Genomic DNA, 22,946 nt, shown 5'->3' with positions numbered 1-22,946 from the left:
TAAGAAGTATTTCTGAATTCTTATCTAAATCCCAAGGGTTTAGAGGTAACAATTCTATGCTATGGAATTCAACAGGAGAAAGAGGAAGCTTTTTTTGTTGTTTTTGTTGTTGTTGTTTAAGTATCACTTTGTAAAAGACTAAGAGCTGATTTCATATTTATTATAAAGGAGTAGAAGACAGCTGGGTGACTCAATGGATAGAGAGAGCCAGGCTCAGAGACAGAAGGTCCTGGACCAAATCTGGTCTCACATATTTCCTAACTGTATGATCCTGGGCAAGTCACTCAACCTCCATTGTCTTGCCCTTACCACACTTCTGTCTTAGTACCAAAGCAGTATCAATTCTAAGATAGGGTTTTAAAATAAAATAAAGGTGCCTAGCACTTAGAACAATTATGACATCAAGTCCTGTACCACTGAGAAAAGATGCACACTAAAAAACCTATCCATCATGCTTTTCCTTTCCCTAAAAATGTTTGCACAACTCTTACTGTTTTATATAAGCAGGGCGACTAATCTGTTCTGAAAAGTGTCAATGTATAGATCAATTAGGATTCAATTCTTTAAGTTCAGTTAAGATGTAACTAAGAAGTTACATCAAAATACCTTCAAAGGAAAATATTGGGGTAATACTCTCCACTTTGAAAAGAGAGAACAAAAGGCACCAAAGTATGTAGTCATGAGTAGATCCTCAGAATAGGAATTGGAGCAACTAGGTTTTAGTTCTGACATTTTGTCTAAATAGCTGTGGACTGTAAATAAGTCACCTAACTCCCTTAGGTCTCCGTTTCCTCCTCTGCAAAATAAGATCAGACAGTTAAAAACTCATGTCTACAACTGTGATTCTACTGGAGGGTCAGGGAATTTCTCTTCTGTGTGAAGGAATATAACTCTAGCTTCCTACCCCAACATTCCTAATTAATCTTCTTTTCCCTGGGCCTCATTAACACATGTATGCAGTAAGGAATCACAGCAACCACAGTGAATGGAATGGATGCACTTTGACAGAAAGATAACACATAAAACAAATATTCAGCATGGGTTGGGATCTTAACAAAATTTTACAGTTGCAGGAGAGTCAATGAAGTCATCACACATAGCAGGTTGAAACTCAGTTTATAACTGTCCTTTCCCTGACAGCTCAAAAAAAAAATCACTTCAGAACTGCTTGCAAAGCCTAATCCAAAGAGAACCCCAAGGTTTCTCACCAGGCCAGCAAACAGAGTTGTGTCCATGTGGATCCAGTCTGGATTGGTGCGCCATTTCTTGGCTTTGAAGACCGACCACAGGAGATCAACATCAAGAAGTTTGAGAAATAGGTACAAGCCAAAGGCAAACAAAACAAAACAAAACAAAACAAAACCAGAAACAGATTGGTCTTGATATATGTTCCCAGATTTGCTGTTTGGGTGCCAGGTGTATGTTCAAATGCTTCTGCCACAAGCATGCCTGCAAATCAGACAGAAACTTCCGTTGACTGTATTTTCATCTCAGTCAGTCAATAAACATTTGTTAACCGCCTACTATGTGCTAGGCACTGTATTAAAATGAAGCACTGGGAATATAAGGTCCTTAACAGGAATCATGCTCTAGGATAACTGTATGGCTTTGTGGAAAGAAGATTCCTAGATTTAGAGCCAAAAGAATCTGCTGTGTAGTCATAGTAATAAGTAAATTCCCTGAGGGCAGGGACAATTTTTCTTTTTTCTTTTTCTTTTCCTTTTGGATCCCCATCACCTACCACAGAGCTTCATGCAGAGTAGGCACTAATAAATGTTTTTGGAATAAGGTTGAATCAGACATGTGGGATTAAGTCCAACTCTGACATTTATTAGCTTTGTGACTGGGGGCAAGTTACTCAGCTTCTCTGGGTCCCAGTTGTCACACCTGCAAAATGAGGGGGTTGGAGTAGATGCTCACTAAGGCCCCTTCCAGATCTAACATGTTCTGCATTCCATGACTGTTTTCAAGAAAGAAGTGGCTACTCCAACCACTCCCAACATCTGGGAACTTGGCCAAGATTTATTACTTTGTGAATCAGTTTCCTCTTCTGCAAAAGTGAGGGGGTGGAACCACTTGATTTCTACAGGCCTGTCCAGTTCTAGTAGTCTCTTTCTTTATGTTTTATGGCCTAGAGTATATCTGTTAATTATTCCCAAATCTATTTTCCTAGGCAATGACTGTCATATCATCTAAACCCAACAATATGTTTGCCTTTCTGGGACTTAAACCACTAATATAAACTCAGATTTTTCATTTATTCAGAGTCAACAAGCCATGCACTGTAAACTAATTTTGGGGGGTGGGTCTTTGTGGTTTTATCACTTAGGAAACTTTAGCATGGGAACTCTCCCTATTGGTGATGATAACAGGGATGATACTAATAACTGCTGGTGTTTATCTAAAGCTTTGCAAATGCAAATGCAAAACACTTCATGAGCCTCCCAACAGCCCTGTGAGGTAGATGCTGGATCTGCTATTATGCCTATTTTATAGAAGGGGAAATCAAAGGTGAGACAGACACATGATCAAATCAAATAATAGATACAGGGGCAGCTAAGTGGTACAGTAGATAGAGTGCCAGACCTAGAGTCAGGAAGATTCATTCTCATGAATTCAAATCTGGCTCAGACACTGACTAACCGTATGATCCTGGGGAATTCACTTAATCCTGTTTGCCTCATTTCCTCCTCTATAAAATGAGCTGGAGAGAGAAATGACCTGGAGTCAGAAAGGTTCATCTCTTTGAGTTAAAATTTGACCTAAATTGTCTGACCTTGGGCAAGTCATTTAACCCAATTTGCCTCAGTTTCCTTATCTGTAAACTAAGCTAGCGAAGAAAATGACAAACTGCTCCACTATCTTTATTATCATGGAAACCCCAAATGGGATCAAGAAAAGTCAGACATGGCCAAAAGGACTCAACAATAACAACAAAACATAGACATATCCTTTGAAAAGACCATAGGTAGAATTCAAACCCAGATCTTCCTGGCCCCCAGTCTAGCATTCTATTGTCTTCTATGCCACCCTGTCTCTCTTGATGCAGATTTGCACCTCATCTGTTACTTGTAATCTTGGAGTGTTATATGGGATGCTGCTGATAATACACTGCTGGAGTTGGAGTTGTGAATTAATCCAACCATTCTGGAAGGAAATTTGGAGCTATGGCCAAAGGGCTTTAAAAGAATACCTATCCTTTGATCCAGCCATACCAGTGCTAGATTTGTACCCCAAAGAGATAATAAGGAAAAAGACTTGTACAAGAATATTCATAGCTGCGCTCTTTGTGGTGGCCAAAAACTGTAAAACGAGGGGACGCCCTTCAATTGGGAATGGCTGAGCAAATTGTGGTATATGTTGGTGATGGAATACTATTGTGCTAAAAGGAATAATAAAATAGAGGAATTCCATGGAGACTGGAACAATCTCCAGGAAGTGATGCAGAGTGAAAGGAGCAGAACCAGGAGAACATTGTACACAGAGACTGACATATTGTGGAATACTCAAATGTAATAACTTTGCTACTGATAACAGTGCAATGAGCCAGGACAATCCCAAGGGACTTACTTATGAGAAGGAATGCTATCTACATTGTATAATTATTCTAAAATCCAGGGTTTAAAATCTTTTGGAGAAATTTTTGGAAAAGAAAATCACCAACACCCCGAATCAAGAAAGCAGATCTTTTGGAGAAGATGCCATAAGGATGCCTGCAGAAGCCACACACAGCATCAAGAGATCCAGAGTGAACTTTGGAATATAATGGACTGAACTGAAGGGGGTTAAACATATCATTTTTTCTGAATGTAAATTCTTATGCCGAAGGGGAATGCCCCCAATCGGCTTTTTGTCAATATGTCTATCAATCATTTTTGTTTTCTTTCTCTTTTCTTTCCCTCTTATCCCCCATATTGTTGTAATTCTCCTGAGGTCAAATACAATGTTTTATACACCTCTAGTAAAAGAGGCTTTAGAGGTTATTTGGAATGATTCTATCAGACCAGCATGTTGAAATCTCCTCAATTGAGGTCTTTGGGAGATTAATATGCCTAGTCTCCCCAATGAATCATTTAGTAAGCTAATAACTCTCTACCTCTCCCCTACCTTTCCCCTCACTTCACTTCTACTACTTTGATTTAATAAAGTTATTAAAGCTACTAACAACCTCATAATTTAATTTCAATTATTACAACATTGAGAGTGAAATAGAAACACAGAAGGAAAACATTTGATTTTTCACTTGTTTATATGGGTGTTGGGTGTGGGGTTTTGGTTTTTAAAAGATTATTACAAAAATGATTTATATGGAAATAGGTATTGAGTGTATATAACCCAGTGAAAATGCTTCTCAACTCTGGGAAAGGTCGGAGGGAAAAGTGGAGGGAAAAAACTTGAATCATGTAACCATGGAAAATACTTAAATAAAAATTTAAAATATATATAGGGTGCTGAGAGGTGAGTTAATTGCCTATGTCACCCAGGTTGCATGTTTTAAAAGTAGGACTTGATCCTAAGTCTTTTTTGGTTCCAAGGCTGTTCTTCTATACAGTATACCACAGTAAAGATAAATTTCAACTAATATTTCAGATATTATATATCATTAAATTACTGAGCACTTGAAGGGTTCATGGCTTTATCGTTAGCTCTTTAGAGCTACATGAAAAATCCAGATGTGACAAACAGCAGTTTCTGAAATAATGGGGCCATCAGCACAGGGATGAGTGGGCACCAATGGACCAATGGCACCATGACAGAATGGTAAAGTATGCGTTTCAGGTGACCATACTTGACTCAGCCCTGTGGTCAAGCACTAAAAACCCAACTGACTAGAGCATGTTAGAAAATCAGAAAGGTGTTTTTACTTTTTCAGGCTTTCAGGTACCATGCTGAACTCAAACAGCCACAGTGGCCTAGAGAAGGAACACAATCGCCACACGTTCCCCTTTTAGTTCCAGCAAGAATCTGACATCTTATGGCTAAGATGAGGCTACAACTTTCAAATGACACAATTAAAGAGAATTCATCATATTTGCCACCAATGACTCCAAGACTAACTTGATGAGGAAAATGTGTTGCTGTGAATATTCTGGAGATTCAGACACTGATTTGAATCAACCAAAAAAGATTCCAGAGAAATGACCAGGTCAGCCTGTGATGGGAAAACAAATGCCATGTGTGAAAAAAAAATGGTAAGAGATTGTATTTTTTTTATTTAAAGCACTATTTTTATATGCTGGGTAAGATTTGAAAAACTGAACAGTTATTGCAGGTTTCTGTATTTGTGAATGTAATGAAGCTTACTAGTGGGTCATCTTGAAGTAATTGTGATAATTATTGTTATATTTATTATTATAGACAGCATTTATGTAGTGCTTTAAGGTTTGCCAAATATTTCAAAAATGTTAACTCATTTTACTTTCACAAGAATCTCATAGGTAGGTGCAATGATTATTCCATTTTACAGATAAGGAAATTGAGGTAGACAGTGGGTAACTGGTCAAGTCACACAGCTAGTGAGTATCAGAAGCTGGATTTGAACTGTTTTTCTTGATTAAATTTAGGACCAGTGCTCCATCCATTATGCCACTTTTTTCCTTGTTTTCTCTGCCCAATTCCAGAAATTTAATAAATGTTATGAAATAAAGCCAATTCATATATTATGCTATGAGGTATTGCATGGGAAATAAATAGTCTTGGATATTCTCTTTTATCCTGAAGAACTGGTCATTCATATTATTATTTGCTATTAAGTTAGTTTGTGACAGCATCTAAACTAATAATTATATAAACCAAATATATTTAATACAATTTTTTCCTTCTTTTAAGGAAAAGGTTTAAATGGAATTGATTCAATAGAATCTGGGAAGTGATATCTTAATCTTTGAGATCTGGGGGAAAGGGCCTATGAAACTTGAAGCTACAAGTAGGACAGGAGGCAATGATGCTCAAAAATGTCCCTTCTTATTACTCTCTAACAAAAATGAATAATATGGAAATGGGTTTTGAGTGATAATATATTTATAACCCAATGGAATTGCTTGTCAACTCTGGTAGGGGGGAAGGAAAAGAAGAAAAAGACAACATGAATCATGTAACCATGAAAAAATATTTTGAAAATAAAATTATATTTTAAAAAACTTCCCTTCTTAAATTGTAACACTCAGAAATGAAAGTAAATTCTTTTAAAATACACCCAAAAGCAACTTCTAGAAAATCTCTGAAGTTTTAAGGTATTTTTTTATGTGATCTTCAGACCACAAATTGCTTGTGGAAAGAGAAAAGACCAGATATTGGTGAATTTTTAATAGAAGGAAGCAAGGTTCACTTGGAAGAGGGTATAGGACATGGTAAAACTTACTCTATAAACAGAGAAAAACTAAGCTAAGGCCTGGCTATGTCAGTTGCTAGCATAGTTAAAAGGTGCAAATGCTAGAAAATTGGGACTGGAGTCAGGAAAATCTTCAATTTAAATCTGGCCTCAGATTTACTTGCTGGATGTCTCCTGGATAAATCACTTAATCTCTATCTCAGTTTTCTGAACTGTAAAATGGGAATTATAATTTACCTGCCTCCGAGGGTTACTAAGAAGATCAAGTAAGATAATGTTTGTAAAGTACCTAGCACAGAGAAGGTGCTTAATGAATGTTTAATTTTTTTTTCTAAGTGCCCATGGAGGAAGTCACTTGGACTCTTTGAGCCTTGGTTTTCATTTGAAAAATGATTTATGAGGATCAAATGAAATAATATGTGTAAACAAGAGAACCATATAAAATGCCATCTATCATTATCAGTGGTTTGTAAAAGAGAAAAGATTTAGTGGGTGTAATATGTAAGAATTTCATTCTAAACATTGAAAAGTAGGTCAGGAAGGGGCAGCTACATGGCTCAGTGGATTGAGAGCCAAGTCTAATGATGAGAGATCCTGGCTTCAAATTTGGTCTTAGATACTTCCTAACTGTGAGACCATGGACAAGTCACATAACCCCCATTGCCTAGCCCTTACCATTCTTATGTCTTATGTCTTATGTCTTAGAACCAATACACAGTATTGATTCTAAGAGAGAAGGTAAGGATTTTTTTTTTAAAAAGAGTAGGTCAAAAGACAAAATATTCTCAGTCTAATCACATTTGTTCAGAGAATATACAGAGAAAGTACTGATATTCAATTGAAACCTCACTTGAATGATATTTTATGGATATAAATTATGACTCATATGGAATTTTATTGATGTTTTTGTACTAACTAGCTTATAAATATCTTAAGTTTTAACCACTATGTGGATACTTGCAAAAGTATCACTATAGGAAACTTTGGGGAGATTCTCAGATTAACCATTTTGAAAATTTTGTAGTACCAATCAATCATTTATTAAGCACTAACTATGTGCCAGGATCTGTGCTAATATCCAGTATTTCTCAAAAAAGTGTGTCACCTTCTAGGACTTGGAAATTTTTTCATTAGTCAATAAAATTACTGTAATAGTATGCTACTAAAATATTAAGTGAATCTAAATTATTAGCAATTTTATAGTTAATGCAGCTAAAAGATTAAGTGATAAAAACCATCCTAGGAAAGCTATAATAAGTATTTTAAGGATTCTAAAATTATTTTTTTCAACATAGGATTTAAAGAACTGAGAAAAGAAGAAAGAAAAGAAGGGAAAAGAAAGGAAGGAAGGAAGGAAGGAAAGAAAGAAAGAAAGAAAGAAAGAAAGAAAGAAAGAAAGAAAGAAAGAAAGAAAGAAAGAAAGAAAGAAAGAAAGAGAGAGAGAAAGAAAGAGAGAGAGAAAGAAAGAAAGAAAGAAAGAAAGAAAGAAAGAAAGAAAGAAAGAAAGAAAGAAAGAAAGAAAGAAAGAAAGAAAGAAAGAAAGAAAGAGAGGAAGGAAGGAAGGAAGAGAGGAAGGAAGGAAGAGATAGAAGGAAAGAGAGAGACAGAAAGAGAAAGACAGAAAGACAGAAAGAGATACAGAAAGAGAAAAAGAAAGAAAGTGTAATAGAGGAATTAGTTGACGGTAAAAGGAGAGAGGAAGAATGGCTATCTTCTCTCTCAAAGGAAGGTCCTGGAGATACAGCCGAGAAAGGAGAGAGGGAGTGAGTAATTTCCCCCTTCAGCCTTCCCTCAGCTATGGCTGCTACCCAAACTGACTCTTGTCTTCCTCTACTACTAAGGTCAAGAGCTTTCCTCCTCAGGGAGATTTTTCTCCCTGTCAAGCTGACCCACTCACACTCAAGTCAATTTGGGGAAAGACAACAACCTTTTTTCTAAGCTAATTCACCGGGAAATGACTGCAGGGAAAAGTTTGTTGAGGAAAGAGGGAAATAGTGACCCTATTCTAACTATGTACCTTCCTCCCACCTCAAGTTGGGGAACCCAGGCTTTGGCAGCCTTGGGCACCCTGAGAGATTTAGGCTTGGCTAGCTCTGATCTTGGCCCAACTGGTAAAGTACAGACTCAGGGCACCAGGAGCTGTGAGGTAGTCTTGTCAGAGACTTAATGTCTTCTCCAGCTGGTCACTTTCAGTTGGGAAATCAGTAGGGGATGGTGTTCAGGCACCAAGAGAAAGATTTGAATCTTTCTTCAGGATCCAGTCTTAACAAGACCTTCCCCTTTGTCTGTCTCAAGGCTGAGAGATCTAACTGCCTCTCAATCAGAACCTTCTGGCTTCTCAAAATTCCAGACCACCTGGGGTATCTCTCCTATGGAGGTGAGAAGATTCAGTAGTACTTCAGCCTGTCACTTTTCTTTGAGTTCAGATATCTATCAAGAAAGAAAGAAAGAAAGAAGGAAAGAAAGAAAGAAGGAAAGAAAGAAAGAAAGAAAGAAAGAAAGAAAGAAAGAAAGAAAGAAAGAAAGAAAGAAAGAAAGAAAGAAAGAAAGAAAGAAAGAAAGAAAGAAAGAAAGAAAGAAAGAAAGAAAGAAAGAAAGAAAGGAAGAAAGAAAGGAAGAAAGAAAGGAAGGAAGAAAGGAAGGAAGGAAGGAAGGAAGGAAGGAAGGAAGGAAGGAAGGAAGGAAGGAAGGAAGGAAGGAAGGAAGGAAGGAAGGAAGGAAGGAAGGAAGGAAGGAAGGAAGGAAGGAAGGAAGGAAGGAAGGAAGGAAGGAAGGAAGAGGAGAAAAACAAATCTAACCAAAAGGCTCAGGGAAATGTTAGAAAATTAAATTCTAGGGATATATATATATATATATGTATATATATGTCAGATAGAATAAACTTCCTGTTAATAAATTATAACCTAAAGGGATATTGAACAAATAGGGTTCCAGGGAAGATTGTCCCCTGTAATTCGTGGACTACTTGCAGAACATTTACATCTATGTTCTAGAGTATTCACTAGGAATGATTAAAGATTGTCCCTAAAATTCACTGGTTAAGCGATCATCCTAAAGACTAGCTGGCATCAAAATGAATCAAATTTTATTTTTAACACATTTCTAAACATTTAAAAGATGATATGTGACCAGCTTTTTTGGGCTCAAGAAATTATTATTTAAATGTAAAAAAATGAACTATTAAAAGAAGCAGGTATAATTATATCTAAACAGAGACTTTCAGAGACTGGGAAAGTCATTTTCATACTTTCAGTTTTTCTTAAAGAGGGAATTTGCATGCAAAATAAGTCCTTGTATATTTTAGCAGAGTTATTTATGGGCCACTAAAAATGATAATTATGTTATGGTAACAAAGAGGCATCTAGAACAGGACATTTATCAATGGAAAATTTCCAATACTCTGTTGAGACAATGGCCATGAGCTAATTAGAGGGTTATATTAATGCAAAATATAAATCTTCCATTCATGTTGCTGTTTGGGCTTTGAGGAGCCAGAATAAATAAATGTATTTCAACAACTATGAGTACATTGTGTTGAGATAAATGAAATCAACTCTGCTTTATTCAATATTGTCCAATTCAAATGAAATATTGCAGAAACCAATCCAAAGTTGACCTGTGCAGAGTCACTGATGATTTATCTATTTGACCCACGGTATAGCTCAGCACAGCTGTTACCATTACATACCAGACACAAGATGATCCCATGGCATGGCCTGATGGACATCCTACAGCAATAAATAACAGATGCATTTAAGACATTCTGAGGGTGTAAGAAGTTTTAGAAATGGGCATGAGAACAGTAGACTAGCCCTGAAAATTGCTCTCAGCCAGGAAAAATACCACAATAATATAAGTGAGTTTTTGAAACCTAGACTGGGGACAAAGTGACCTCTTCCAAAATGAGTCAATTGTAGGGGCAGGGAGAATTGAGCCCCAAACTGTTCATAGATATAGATATAGATATAGATATGATATATATATGTGTGTGACTCAGACATATTATTTTTTTTGAAATGTCCTGATTTTCAAACTAATCATTTCTGATAAACCTGAATGTTTCAAAATGACTAAGAGTCTATATCTATAGCCACCTACATTCAAGTGATCTTTCCATTGACTTCCATTAGAGAGAAAATCAAAGCAAATCCCTTTGGAGGGCTGGGATAGGTCTATTCCCATTAGAGTGGACAGGTCAAATGGTGGATAGAAATTACGGGCAGTAGACACTTGCAAACAACCCATACACACAAACAGCTGTCCCTGCCAACCCCATATGGCCAATCTTGGGTCTAGTTGCCATGGTAGCCATTTCAAAAAAAACCTGAGGCTTTAGAGATCTGGGAGATACAAAAGGAAAGAAAGAAAAGAAAATATGAAAATGAGAATGACTTAGGGAAGCACCTTCCTGGAGAAAAGATGCCTAGGTCAAATTCTGTACACAGTGGTTTTCCTGCAGTCCTGAAATGCTTTGTCTTTGCTTCATCACATTACCTGAAATCCCACCTGTGAGAGATTAATGTGTACTGCCAAGCAATCTTTTCTTTTTAAATGCTAATACTGCTAGCAGCATTAGGGACTCTATGAGTCATTCACAAATGCCTAAATTAGTCCAGTCAGCTTATTCTCTTACTAACACCTAGCTGAGAGAAGCAGTTACAAAGAAGAAATGAGAGGTTTGATTGGGTGAAGAGGGAGGCAGGGAAGCAGATGATTTGGGAGCACAGGCTATTTTGAGAAAAGTTACTGGTCTAGATAAAAGGTTGATGACAATCTGAGATAACTGAAGACCTAAGAAAGGGCCTCTAAGAAAAGGGTTCTTCATTTGGGGTTCATGAATTTGTTTGTTTTTAATAGAAATTATTTCCTTTGTATTCCTACATATTTTATTTTAAAATTTTAAAATATTCTGAAGATTCCATAGGTTTCTCCAGATTGCCAAAGGGATCCACAGCACCAAAAAAGCCCCAGAATCTTTGAGAGAGAAAGAGATGAAGATAGAGTTGGTTAGAATTGCCAAGGGCAGGGAAAGACTTCAAAACCAAGCAAGAATTAGAAAGAGTTACAAAATGGAAAATAAATAATCTGGAATACATCAAATTAAAAAGTTTTTGTACAAACAAAACCAATGTAACCAAAATCAGAAGGGTAGCAACAAATTGGGAAACAATCTTCATAAAAACCTCTGACAAAGGTTTAATTACTCAAATTTACAAAGAACTAAATCAATTGTACAAAAAATCAAGCCATTCTCCAATTGACAAATGGGCAAGGGACATGAACAGGCAGTTCTCAGCCAAAGAAATCAAAACTATTAATAAGCACATGAAAAAGTGCTCTACATCTCTTATAATCAGAGAGATGTAAATCAAAACAACTCTGAGGTATCACCTCACACCTAGCAGATTGGCTAACATGACAGCAAAGGAAGGTAATGAATGCTGGAGGGAATGTGTGGGGACACTAATTCATTGCTGGTGGAGTTGTGAATTGATCCAGCCATTCTGGAGGGCAATTTGGAACTACGCCCAAAGGGTGATAAAAGGCTGTCTGCCCTTTGATCCAGCACTGCTGGGTCTGTACCCCAAAGAGATAATAAGGAAAAAGATTTGTACAAGAATATTCATAGCTGCCCTCTTTGTGGTGGCCAAAAATTGGGTAACGAGGGGGTGCTCATCAATTGGGGAATGGCTGAACAAATTGTGTTATATCTTGGTGATGGAATACTATTGTGCTAAAAGGAATAATAAAGTGGAGGAGTTCCATGGAGACTGGAACAACCTCCAAGAAGTGATGCAGAGCGAGAGGAGCAGAACCAGGAGAACATTGTACACAGAGACTGATACATTGTGGTACAATCTAAGGTGATGGACTTCTCCATTAGTGGCAATGCAATGTCCCTGAACAATCTGCAGAGATCTAAAAAACACTATCCACAAGCAGAGGATAAACTGTGGGAGTAAAAACACCGATGAAAAGCAACTGCTTGACTACAGGGGTTGAGGGGATATGACTGAGGAGAGACTCTAAATGAACACTCTAATGCAAATACCAACAACAGGGAAATGGGTTCGAGTCAAGAACACATGTGTTAACCAGTGGAATAGTGCGTCGGCTATGGGAGAGGGAAAGGTGGTGGGAGAGGGGGCGGGGAGGAAAAGAAGATGATCTTTGTTTCCAGTGAATAATGTTTAGAAATGACCAAATAAAATAATGTTTAAAATTTAAAAAAAATAAAAGGGAGGCATAAAAAAAAAAGAATTGCCAAGGGCAAATTCGACTTAAAATTTTTTCTCCAGAATTTGGGGGAAAAAACGGTCCTGGTCCTGAAGAAGAAAACAATTCTCTACCTCATCTATCTGAACCATAAAACTTGCTCCCAGAATGAAGAAATCAGATTTGTAGCAATAACACCAAATGAGTTATCCTGGGAACCAAATCATGATCTGTAGATATTCCAAACAACTTATTCATGAATTTGAAAAAGCATAATCCATATTTAAATTGCTTGCTAGCTACTTGTTTAAACTATTTCAATTCCTACCCATCAAGGATGGCTGTCATAGTATTTATATCAGCTAAGGCAAAGAGGTAATTAATTGACCCTAAAATATCAGTAAGTCAATGAGAAATAAATTCCCATTTGTTTATAAGTCAAATTCTTTTTTTCCTTTGGCTCAGCCAGAACTGTAATTTCATGATATAGGAAATTCTCAATAAAGAAGCTATCTATCCATGCTGATTGGTAATGGTTCTGTAAATTAAAAGTCTTAGAAAGCATCCCAAAACATAGTGGTCTAATCATTTACCCAGGGCAATAATCAGTAGAAGTCAGAAATGGGACTTGAACTCAGGACTTTAAATCATCAAATTTTCTGCTATTCCTCTCTATTCTATTCTAGTCTAATCTAGTATGTCCAGTAGCATTAACTTTGTGCAACATAATATATATTTATATAAGTATATCATGGTATATATGATATGTATGACATAATCATATATAATTATATTATAGTATATATAATATATATTAACATGTGATAATTTAATACATATAGCATATATAAAAATAATGTTCTAGTATAATTAATTTGTAATTAAAATACTTTATAAATATAAGCTTGCTTTATATTTATTATTCTTTATTATTCTGACATTATTATTTACATTAATTAGATAACAACATATTAATTATATGATAACATGCTTCTGTAACTTAAAAGCAACACAGCATTATTTTTTCTTTTGATTACTTCCCTCCAAACATCCAAACAAAAAATATCACTCTTGAAAACAGAAACTCAACATTCATATAAAGTGTTCATATTCCCCTTATGTTAGGGTCTTATAATAGAAAAGAAGTCTATTTATGCATTGCATATGCATGAAAAGAAAGATGAGACATTTGAGCAAAAACTGTTCTGAGGTCAGACACACTCTTTTCTGCTAATGGGAATACCAGGAAACTCTTATCATTCCTGTAGGAATACTGTGTATGACAGTCCATTCTGTAGCCATTAATGATATTCTCAGAAGAGCTATAATGACTTTGAAAATTGCTCAACAGCATGTACATCAACATTTCTAGAATCACACTGTAGTTCTGGGAATGCTTGTTAGTTGCTGTTAGAAGCTGCCGTCAGTCCATTGCTGCGTTGCTAAGCAAATGCTCAAATGACAAAATTATTTGGGCAGTAATATCTTATTCCATTTTTTTTGCATCTAATGCAATAGAGCTTGGTTATTCCCAAAAAACCCTGTCCTGCACCAGAATATCTTTTCAACTACACATTTGAATATTAAGAATTCTTTCCCAGATTATTTTCTTTATTCTATTTAATTTAACAAGTACTAATTAAGCATCTACAATGAACCAGTTACTATGTTAAACCCCCTGTGATAGCCTAGTGCTAATTTGTTAGATTTTCAATCCACCTATGTCCCAACATGATGTTAGCTGTTAGGAAAAGAGAGAGCACACTAGGCTTTGACTCCAAAGTTGAAGATTTTGGTTCAAATTTGGGTTTCGCCTCTGTCACCTTCTCTGATCCTCAATTTTCTCATCTGCAAAATGGGGATGATATGCACACTAGCTATCTCACTGGGTTGTTGTTAAGGAAGGTATTTTGTAAGCTATAATATGTGATATTAATTTGGACTTTATATATTATTAATAGCTAGTAGGGATCTTCTAACCACCTCGTTTTTCAGATGAGGAAAGTGTAGAGAGCTAGCCAAGGTGACACTATAACTTAATGGCAAAATCAGGATTGCAAACCACGTAACTGGAATCATTGCATTTTTGGCTATCATACAATCATTCTGAAACCAGTAAAGAATTCTTACCTGGGCCAGTTTCACATGTGGGAAATTGTTCAAGTCATGGATTTGAGTGATCTGTGTAGATCTGAGATCCACCAGTAGGGGCGCTGACCAAATAAAATCCTATGTTAAGAAAATTGGTCAATAAACAGCACCATGCACACAACTCTCATTTCTTAGGGTAAAGTTTTCTCTCTCTCAAACAAAATGCCCCAAAGAAAGAGATGACCATATAAGCAACAGTACAGGACTTTTGGAGGAATCTGGGTTCTAGTCCATCTCCTACCATACTGACGAGGGTTAATCACAGTCATTTTCGTTTTCATCACCACTTGTAATTTGAACCATACAATGAGTTTAGCATCCTTTGCTTAAGCATGCTGTCATCTTTAGGTTATTATATTTTTACGGTGAGGGGCTTGGTCTATGATTTAATTAGTATGGGAAATCCCCAGTGAAGAAAATCCCCCTGCCAGTATAGATCAGCATCTACTCTGCAATTTATTGTCTTAAAAAGATTTCTGAAGTATGAGAAATTAAGGGACTTGCCCACCATCACACAGCCAATATTTGTCAAAGGCAGGTTCTAAACTCCCTTCTTCCTGACTGGGAAGTCCTTCCTTTAATGGATGGTCACGTGGTAGAACTAGAAATTACTCTGAAGAATCAATCTTGTTGAAGCCATCCATTTGTACTTCAAGCAAGGGTCCTTCCTTTGATTTTGTGGAAAACCGATCAATAGATTTAAGGAAGTAACTTAACTGTGAAAGTCCATGAACTTGTAAGTTCTGTTCGGTCAAAAATTAGTTACTAAAAATTTCTTCCCAAACCCAAGAATGTCTGAACCTTTTAGTTGAACTGTAGTCACAGTCTAAATAATGATGGATTTTAGAGAGAAACGGAAAAAAAGTCTTACCATTTAAATATAAGATTGAACCAGTCCCCAATGACAGCTACCCATATCATCTTAGTTTCAACTGTCTGATTAAGCTGAAATCATAGTAGGAAATAAACTGAAAATATATTCCGGGGATCTCCCACACTGGACAGGAAATTAAGAAAATCATGGTAAGCCCAAAAGCCCTTCTGCAAATGTTGAATCACAATAATGCCATTCCTATGAAGGAAACCCATTCCTAAAAGAAGAAGACAAATCCAGATGTAAAGAGATTGGAACTAAATGTGATGGTTTCCATTGCTTTTATAGGTGGCGTGTCTAGTTGTTATTATAACATGTGATTTTGCCCATCTGGGAAGAGGCACGTTGGCCCTTTGCTGGTGAAAAGCTTATCTGTTTATTATTTTAATTGGAGGCAAAGAGGCTCTCAAGTACATGTTGATCTGCAGCAAGTCATGAGGAAAGTGGGATGGGGGACCAGGTATGTCATGCGCAGCCCTCTTTTTGTTGCGTGAACAGCTGGACCTTGTTTGCTTGAAGTTTTTGCACAGCTCGTTTCTCTGAAGGTGGGACATTGGATTTTTTTTTGCTTGACTAGAGATGTATGAAAGTCATTATCACATGTCAATAAACTCTCAAAACAGGCATTTTGATTTCGAATCGAATACGATTATCGGTTTATTTATCGGGTCTTTCTTTATAAGCAGCAGGACATAGTGGATCAAGTTCTGGATTTGAAGACCTGGAAATTAAAGAGCACCCGGTTAGAATCCTGATTCAGACACTAGTGGTGTAACTATAAGCACTGCATCTCTGTTTCCTCATTTGTGAAATGGAGATACCCCCTGGCATGCTGGGGCTCAAATGAATCAATGCGTCATACATTGTGCGTGTAAATCGCTTTATTGAATTCAACTAAAAATGTACATTAAGAGTGTGTTACTAGAAAGGTATTGTGCTAAGTGCTGGGAATAAAGAGCTCCAAACTGAGTACAATGCTTTGCTCCTAGTACTAGATAAATGTTTGTTTGTTGTTTTGGTCCATTTACAATGTACCATTAGGCACCTCACATTCTCTTGTCTGACCAACTACAGAAAGGTCAACCTTTTTTTGTTGTCATTTCAACCTGTGATTTAATCCAACAGGGAGTTCTCCTTAGAGATGCCATAGCAGCTAGGTAGCACTGTGAATCAGGCCTGGAGTCAGTAAAAAATAGGTTCAAATCTGATCTCAGACATTTCTTAGCTATGTGACCCTGGACAAGTCACTTAACCTCAATTGCCTAGCACTTCCTCATCTGGCTTAGGGTTATTAATAGGATAGAAAGTAAAGATTAAAAAAACCCAAACTGATGCCAAGGCTAGTTCTCTATCCTCTGCATTGGGTCATATATTCCTAAATGACATTTTCTCTATTTATTTGTGAGATACAAAAAGTGGTACAGCAAAGGTTTAGCACCAATAGGGTGCCATTATTATTGAATAATTTTGTCTGAGCCTGGGGATCCTGAAAGATTCACTAGGTTGGCAACAAGAACAACCTGGGCAGTTGTTAATGTCACCAAAGATTGAAATAGAACACAACGTAGACTGCAAAAATTAGGGAAATGGACTTTCAAAAACAGTATGTTCAAAAGGCACTCTTGCAAGGCCTCAAAGGAAATATTCACATGTACTAAATCAGGAAGGCCTAGGAGAAAGGAAGGAAGGAAGGAAGGAAGGAAGGAAGGAAGGAAGGAAGGAAGGAAGGAAGGAAGGAAGGAAGGAAGGAAGGAAGGAAGGAAGGAAGGAAGGAAGGAAGGAAGGAAGGAAGAAAGAAAGAAAGAAAGAAAGAAAGAAAGAAAGAAAGAAAGAAAGAAAGAAAGAAAGAAAGAAAGAAAGAAAGAAAGAAAGAAAGAAAGAAAGAAAGAAAGAAAGAAAGAAAGAAAGAAAGAAAGAAAGAAAGAAAGAAAGAGAAAGAGAAAAAAAGAAAGAAAGGCGGAGGCTTGACTTTAAGCCAGAAATGTAATGCTGTGAGTCAAAATGTTCAATATTATGTGCTGAGGATGATGGTCATGATGGAGGCAAGGGCAATAAATCCCATGGGAAGGCAGGGACTGCTTTAGATGATCTCTTAATTGTCCTTTCAGATCTAGAATTCCATTTGCCTTTCTAATTTACAGTTCTAATGAAGTCATTTTAACTTGTTTCCTTTTGGTTACTTTTTTTTTTAAGTACTTTTTTTTTACCTTCTACATTAGACTCAATACTGTGTAATAGTTCCAAGGCTGTAATGTATAAGGGCTAGGCAATGGGAGTCAAGTGACTTGCCCAGGGTCACACAGCTAGGACGCATCTGAATCTAAATTTGAACCTAGTGAAGTAAGGTAAATTAAGTCATTGACAAGTAAATCTGTTTTTCCCTGGGGAAAGTAGAAATCAGAACTGAGCTTTCCTGTGAAGGTCAGCCAGCTGAGAACCAAAACAACATAGTCAGGATCCATGAGAAAGTAACTCCCTAGGATAAGATATACAATGGAATGCCTTGTACCCCACGCCACTGACGAATTTAGCATCTAGATGATAAGGCTGCTCACTCCATCAAGGTTATGTGTCGTAATGAACATTGTTTGCTTTGTATCTTGCACCCTATAAAAACTACATTGTAATTTCAGTCCAGGGCAGCTTTCATTATGAAGGTTTGGCCTGGCCAATAATAAATAAATATCGGTTCCATTAATTTGAACTTCTGGGTGTCTGGACTCTCTTTATGAAGTGCACCGTTTCACTAGGACCTCCCATCTCCAGGCCTGGCTCTTAATCCACTGAACTATCTAACTGCTCCCTCCTTTTAGTTCTTTAAAAGCAAACAAAAATAGCATCTTCACTCCAACCCCCCCAAAATGAACAAACAACCCTAGATTTTGAAAATACTCATTAAAATGAATTAGAGAGCAGCTAAATTTTCCTTTTTAATTAGAATTTTGGGCAGAATGGATTATAGAAATTCCTCAGAGAAAATGTTTATGAAAGTTGGGACACTCACAGCTTGGAAGAGTGAATGAAAAAAGCATTTATGAAGTCCTTCTGTGCCAGTCCCTGCGATAAATACTGGGTACAAAAAGGCAAAAGGCAAGATAACCTCCACTGCTGTCCAGCAGCTTCCCTGATAATAGAAGATTATGCAAAGGTAGAGTGAGACTTGCTTGGTCCAGGGAAGCCACAGGCATGGTCAGTAGAACCAAAGATGGTGGCACTGATTTGACAACTGTTCCCACAAGACATATGTGGGCCAGGGGAAGGGAATGAAAATGGCTAGTATACACCAGGGGATCTGGGGCAAGCTAGATATGCTGCATAATAAGTTTACCACTTAGGAGCCCAGGGCAGGAGCTGGAGTGCCCATCCAATGCAGTAATGGAGAGCTGGCATGGCATAAGGATGGAAAGAGTGCCAATGTGGTTTCCTAGAAGCCAAAAGAGACTTTTACTTCAGACTTCCTTTACGAAGCCTCCCCTGTGAAATGTTATTTTATATTTTATTTTTATTTTATTTTTTGATTTGTTTTTATTTGATTTGAATTACTTTCTTGTCTAGTCTTTTGTGCATTTGTAACTTAAGAGTTAACATTTATAGGGCACCTACTATGTGCCAGACACTATGCTAAGTGCTATCTGAATATTATCTCGTTTGATCCTTACAACACCCTAGGAGGTAGATGCTATTATTCTCCTTGTTTTACAGCCGAAGAAACTAGGGGAAACAGAGGTTAAGGGACTTGTTCAAGAGGTAGAATTTAAACTCAATTCATTCAGACTCCAGGCTCAGATTTCTAACTGCCTGTCACATAGCTGCCCATAAAAAATGTAATTTACATTCTCCTCCCTTGCATCACCACTTGTTTCTTTGTATGCATGGATGAATATAATATTCAATATGCAGATAACATATAATTTAATATATGGGATAAAGACATTATTTCTACAATTTTAGATTGTAAGCTCCTTTAAAGGAAGATCTGTGTCACGTTTTCTGTCTCACAATTTGTAATTGAATGAGAAATAGGAATCAATCGAGAGTGAACTTGTTGGGGAAAAGGTTGAACCAAGAGTAATAAAGCTGAAACGTTCTTACCTCAAACAGAAATCACCTTGATAGCAACAAGACCGACTTTGCCCATGTCACTGGCCAGTAAAATCAATCCAACAATCAATAAGCATTTGTTAAATGACAGCATTTCCATAGATAGATATATTCCCTTCAGAGTACAAATATTGACATTGTAGTCATAATTCTGAGGGTTTTTTTCCTTCGGGGCCCAACTTGCCTCATTTCCAAGCTTGATCATCTCACAGAAGTTTACTTCATTTCTTACCATTGTGGAGCTCTTTCCATTTCAAGTTGATTCTTAGACTTGTAGAAGGAGAAAAACCCCAGGAAGTCAGACTTTTGTACCTCCTTGCAAAACTTTGCTCTTCCCTAAAAGTGCCCCATTTCACTGTTACCCCACTTGGAATATTTGAGCATAACGTTGCATAACAATGATAATTTACATTTATATTGTGTTTTAAGGATTGCAAGGTTATCTCTCCCATAATAACCCTTTGAGGTAGGCATTGTTAGAATTCTAATCCTCATTTTACAGATTAGGAAACTGAGGTTAAGAGTGGTTACTTAGGGGGCAGCTGGATGACTCAGTGGATTGAGAGCCAGGCCTAGAGATGGGAGGTCCTGGGTTCAAATATGGCCTCAGACACTTCCCAGCTGTGTGACCCTGGACAAGTCACTTAACCCCCATTGCCTAACCCTTACCACTCTTCTGCCTTGGAACCAATACACAGTATTGATTCTAAGATGGAAGGTAAGGGATAGAGTGATTACTTAACCCAACAAAATCAAACAATAAGAGTAAGTGAGGGCATGAACCCATGTTCTTGTTTACTCCTAGTCTTTTTCTTCCACACTAGTTGTGGTGTGGGACTATAGGATTCCCTTCGTAGCCCCCAACTATAGAAGTATTTCAGGTCAAACCATAACCTAGAAAATTCCTTTACTTCCTTGCATTCTTGTTAATACTAACCTTGAACATCAAAGACTCCTTTTGGATTTTCCACAAGATTTTGAGAAGGACACAGATAGACATACATATTCAGTTTTCTGCAGAGGTCTATCATATCGAATTTTCTAAAATTGTCTTTTTCTCTTTAACTTCTTGCTTATTTGGAGGGGGTTAAATTTACCTAATTCTGCTTGAAATCGATTATTTATTTGTAGTTAAGAGTAGCCAATATAATCAAGCTTTATCATTGTACCAAACTTTAAGGCTTTGAGGCTTAGAATTTGTTTCACAGATATAATTCCAATCTACAACAAGAAAACAAACCAAGATGTTAGTTGATAGAGATAAGGATGAATAAAGGATGATTCAATCTGGTCAGGAGGTATTTTCCTAGTTTGATTACATTGGTCTAAGAAATAGTAGATAAGAGACCCTGTAGAGAGTATTCCAGGGAAATGATTAATTCTATGTCCAGTTTCCTAACACCATGAATTCTGGAAAATACATGTTCTAGGAGGAATGTGGGATTGGTTCTTACAAGAAGATGTCAGCCTAATTTAGGTTTTTCTGGTCACCCTATTTGCCAAGAGGATGATTGCCTAATTTGGATTTTCTAGTCAACACGATAGGTAAGACACAGGTAGTCAGAAAGTATAATAAAGAACTAATCACACTCATATTTAGTGGTGGGGCATCTCTGGACCTTGTGTAACCACTAAACTGCATGAAAGAGCTATTTTAACTGCACCACGGGTCCAACAATTCTTAAATTATCTCTCCTTTAATTTCCAGGTGAGTTATTTTCCAATGAGAAATCTCACATTTGCTTCTATTTTTTCAGTCTTTTGATTTTATTTAATTATTTCCATTAGCCTAATTCTAATTTTTAAAACTTGTTATAAATATGTAATAAAGTGTAATAAATATGCTTATCCACGAGAAACAAACTCTCACATTAGCTATATCAAAAAAAATCTGCCCCATTCTTTTTTCCTTACTCTCCTACTCTCCCCCCTCCTTAAGAAGGATAATATAATAGAGGTTGTACATATATAATAATATAATATATATTTAAATCTTCATCATGTTGTGAAACAAGGCTTATATTGCTTACACTAGAGAAAAAATCATGGAAGAGATAGAGTGAAGAATGTATGTTTCAAACTGCATTCAGACTCTACCTATATTTTCTTTGGTGATGGATATCCTTTTTTTTTTTGTCATGAGTCCCTTGGAGGTGTCTTGGATCTTTGTCTTATTGGAAATAGTTGTCATTCATGCTTGATTATTATGAATTATTATTTTTACTGTGTCTGGTGTTATCTTAATTTAGCTCCTTTCACTTTTCATCATTTCACATGTCTTTCCAAGGTATTTTTATTTTTAAATGAATTTTTTTTATTTTTAAATGAATTTTTAAATTTTTAAATGAATTTTTTTAAATTATTTTCTTCAATGAGCTTCTTATCTTCTTTTCCATTTTACTGGTTGTACTTTATAAAAAGATTTTTCAGTGAATTTTTATACTTCCTTTTCCATTTGGCCAATTCAACTTTTGAAAGCATTATTTTCTGCAGTGAGTTTTAATATATTTTTTCTTATTCTTCTGTGTTTCCTTTACCAACCTGTTGATTCTTATTTCATGATTTTCTTGCTTTATTCTCATTTCTTTTCCCAACTTTTCTTCTCTCTTATACTATTTTAAAATCTTTTATTTACCTCCTTGAGAGGTTCTATTTGGACCTGTCTCCAATTTACATTTTTCTTTGATGTTATGACAGTCTTGACATTGTTCTCTTCTAGGACGATAACATAATCTTCCCTGTCACCATAATAACTTTCTATACTTTTTTTTTTGGTTTCATGTTCATTTTTTCAGTTCATGTTATAACTTTTTAAAGTACATTAAAGTTGAGCTCTGTTCCTAGGTTGGAGAAGTTATTGTCCCAGGCTTATTCTCAGCTTCTAGCTTGTAGGAACCTCAAAATCTAGTTGCTAGCTTGAACTTGTGGGGGGCCTCGCTGCTTGCTTTCACAGTCAGGATGCCTCTATTGGTTTGCCCTGGGAAGGTGCCTCACTTCTGGTCCATACTTGGAGATCTTGCCGGTGGCCTAGCCAAAGTCCACTTGAGGCCTCCCTATGAACCTCCATTCTGCCTGTTGCTATATTTTTTTTTGAATTGAGGCTTCTCTGTTGTGAGGTTGGAGCCTCACTCTGCCCACACTGGAGTGCTGCTTATCCTGGCTCATGCTGCCTGCTCAGAATTTCACTTCCCTCCCACTTCAGGGAGACAGACCATCTTCTACTGATTCCTTAGCTTTTCTGGGTAGGAAACTACTTCACTCCTCCAAAATTTG

General features: G+C 36.8%; 1 protein-coding gene across 1 annotated transcript; it reads right to left on the bottom strand.

Annotated features, from left to right (window-relative positions):
- Positions 1–914: 914 nt before the first annotated feature.
- Positions 915–16,715, bottom strand: G6PC2 (glucose-6-phosphatase catalytic subunit 2). The gene is given in 7 exon segments (XM_007507911.3): positions 915–1,361; positions 1,364–1,449; positions 5,037–5,152; positions 9,948–10,059; positions 14,678–14,742; positions 14,744–14,776; positions 15,570–16,715. Coding segments are annotated over 7 exon segments (1,077 nt in total). The 5' UTR covers positions 15,788–16,715.
- Between the last annotated feature and the right edge of the window lie 6,231 nt (positions 16,716–22,946).

Source organism: Monodelphis domestica, chromosome 4 (assembly GCF_027887165.1).
Source record: "Monodelphis domestica isolate mMonDom1 chromosome 4, mMonDom1.pri, whole genome shotgun sequence".
Classification (NCBI taxonomy): domain Eukaryota; kingdom Metazoa; phylum Chordata; class Mammalia; order Didelphimorphia; family Didelphidae; genus Monodelphis; species Monodelphis domestica.
Note: the sequence above shows the minus strand (reverse complement) of the source record. Positions and strands in the feature narration are given on the sequence as shown.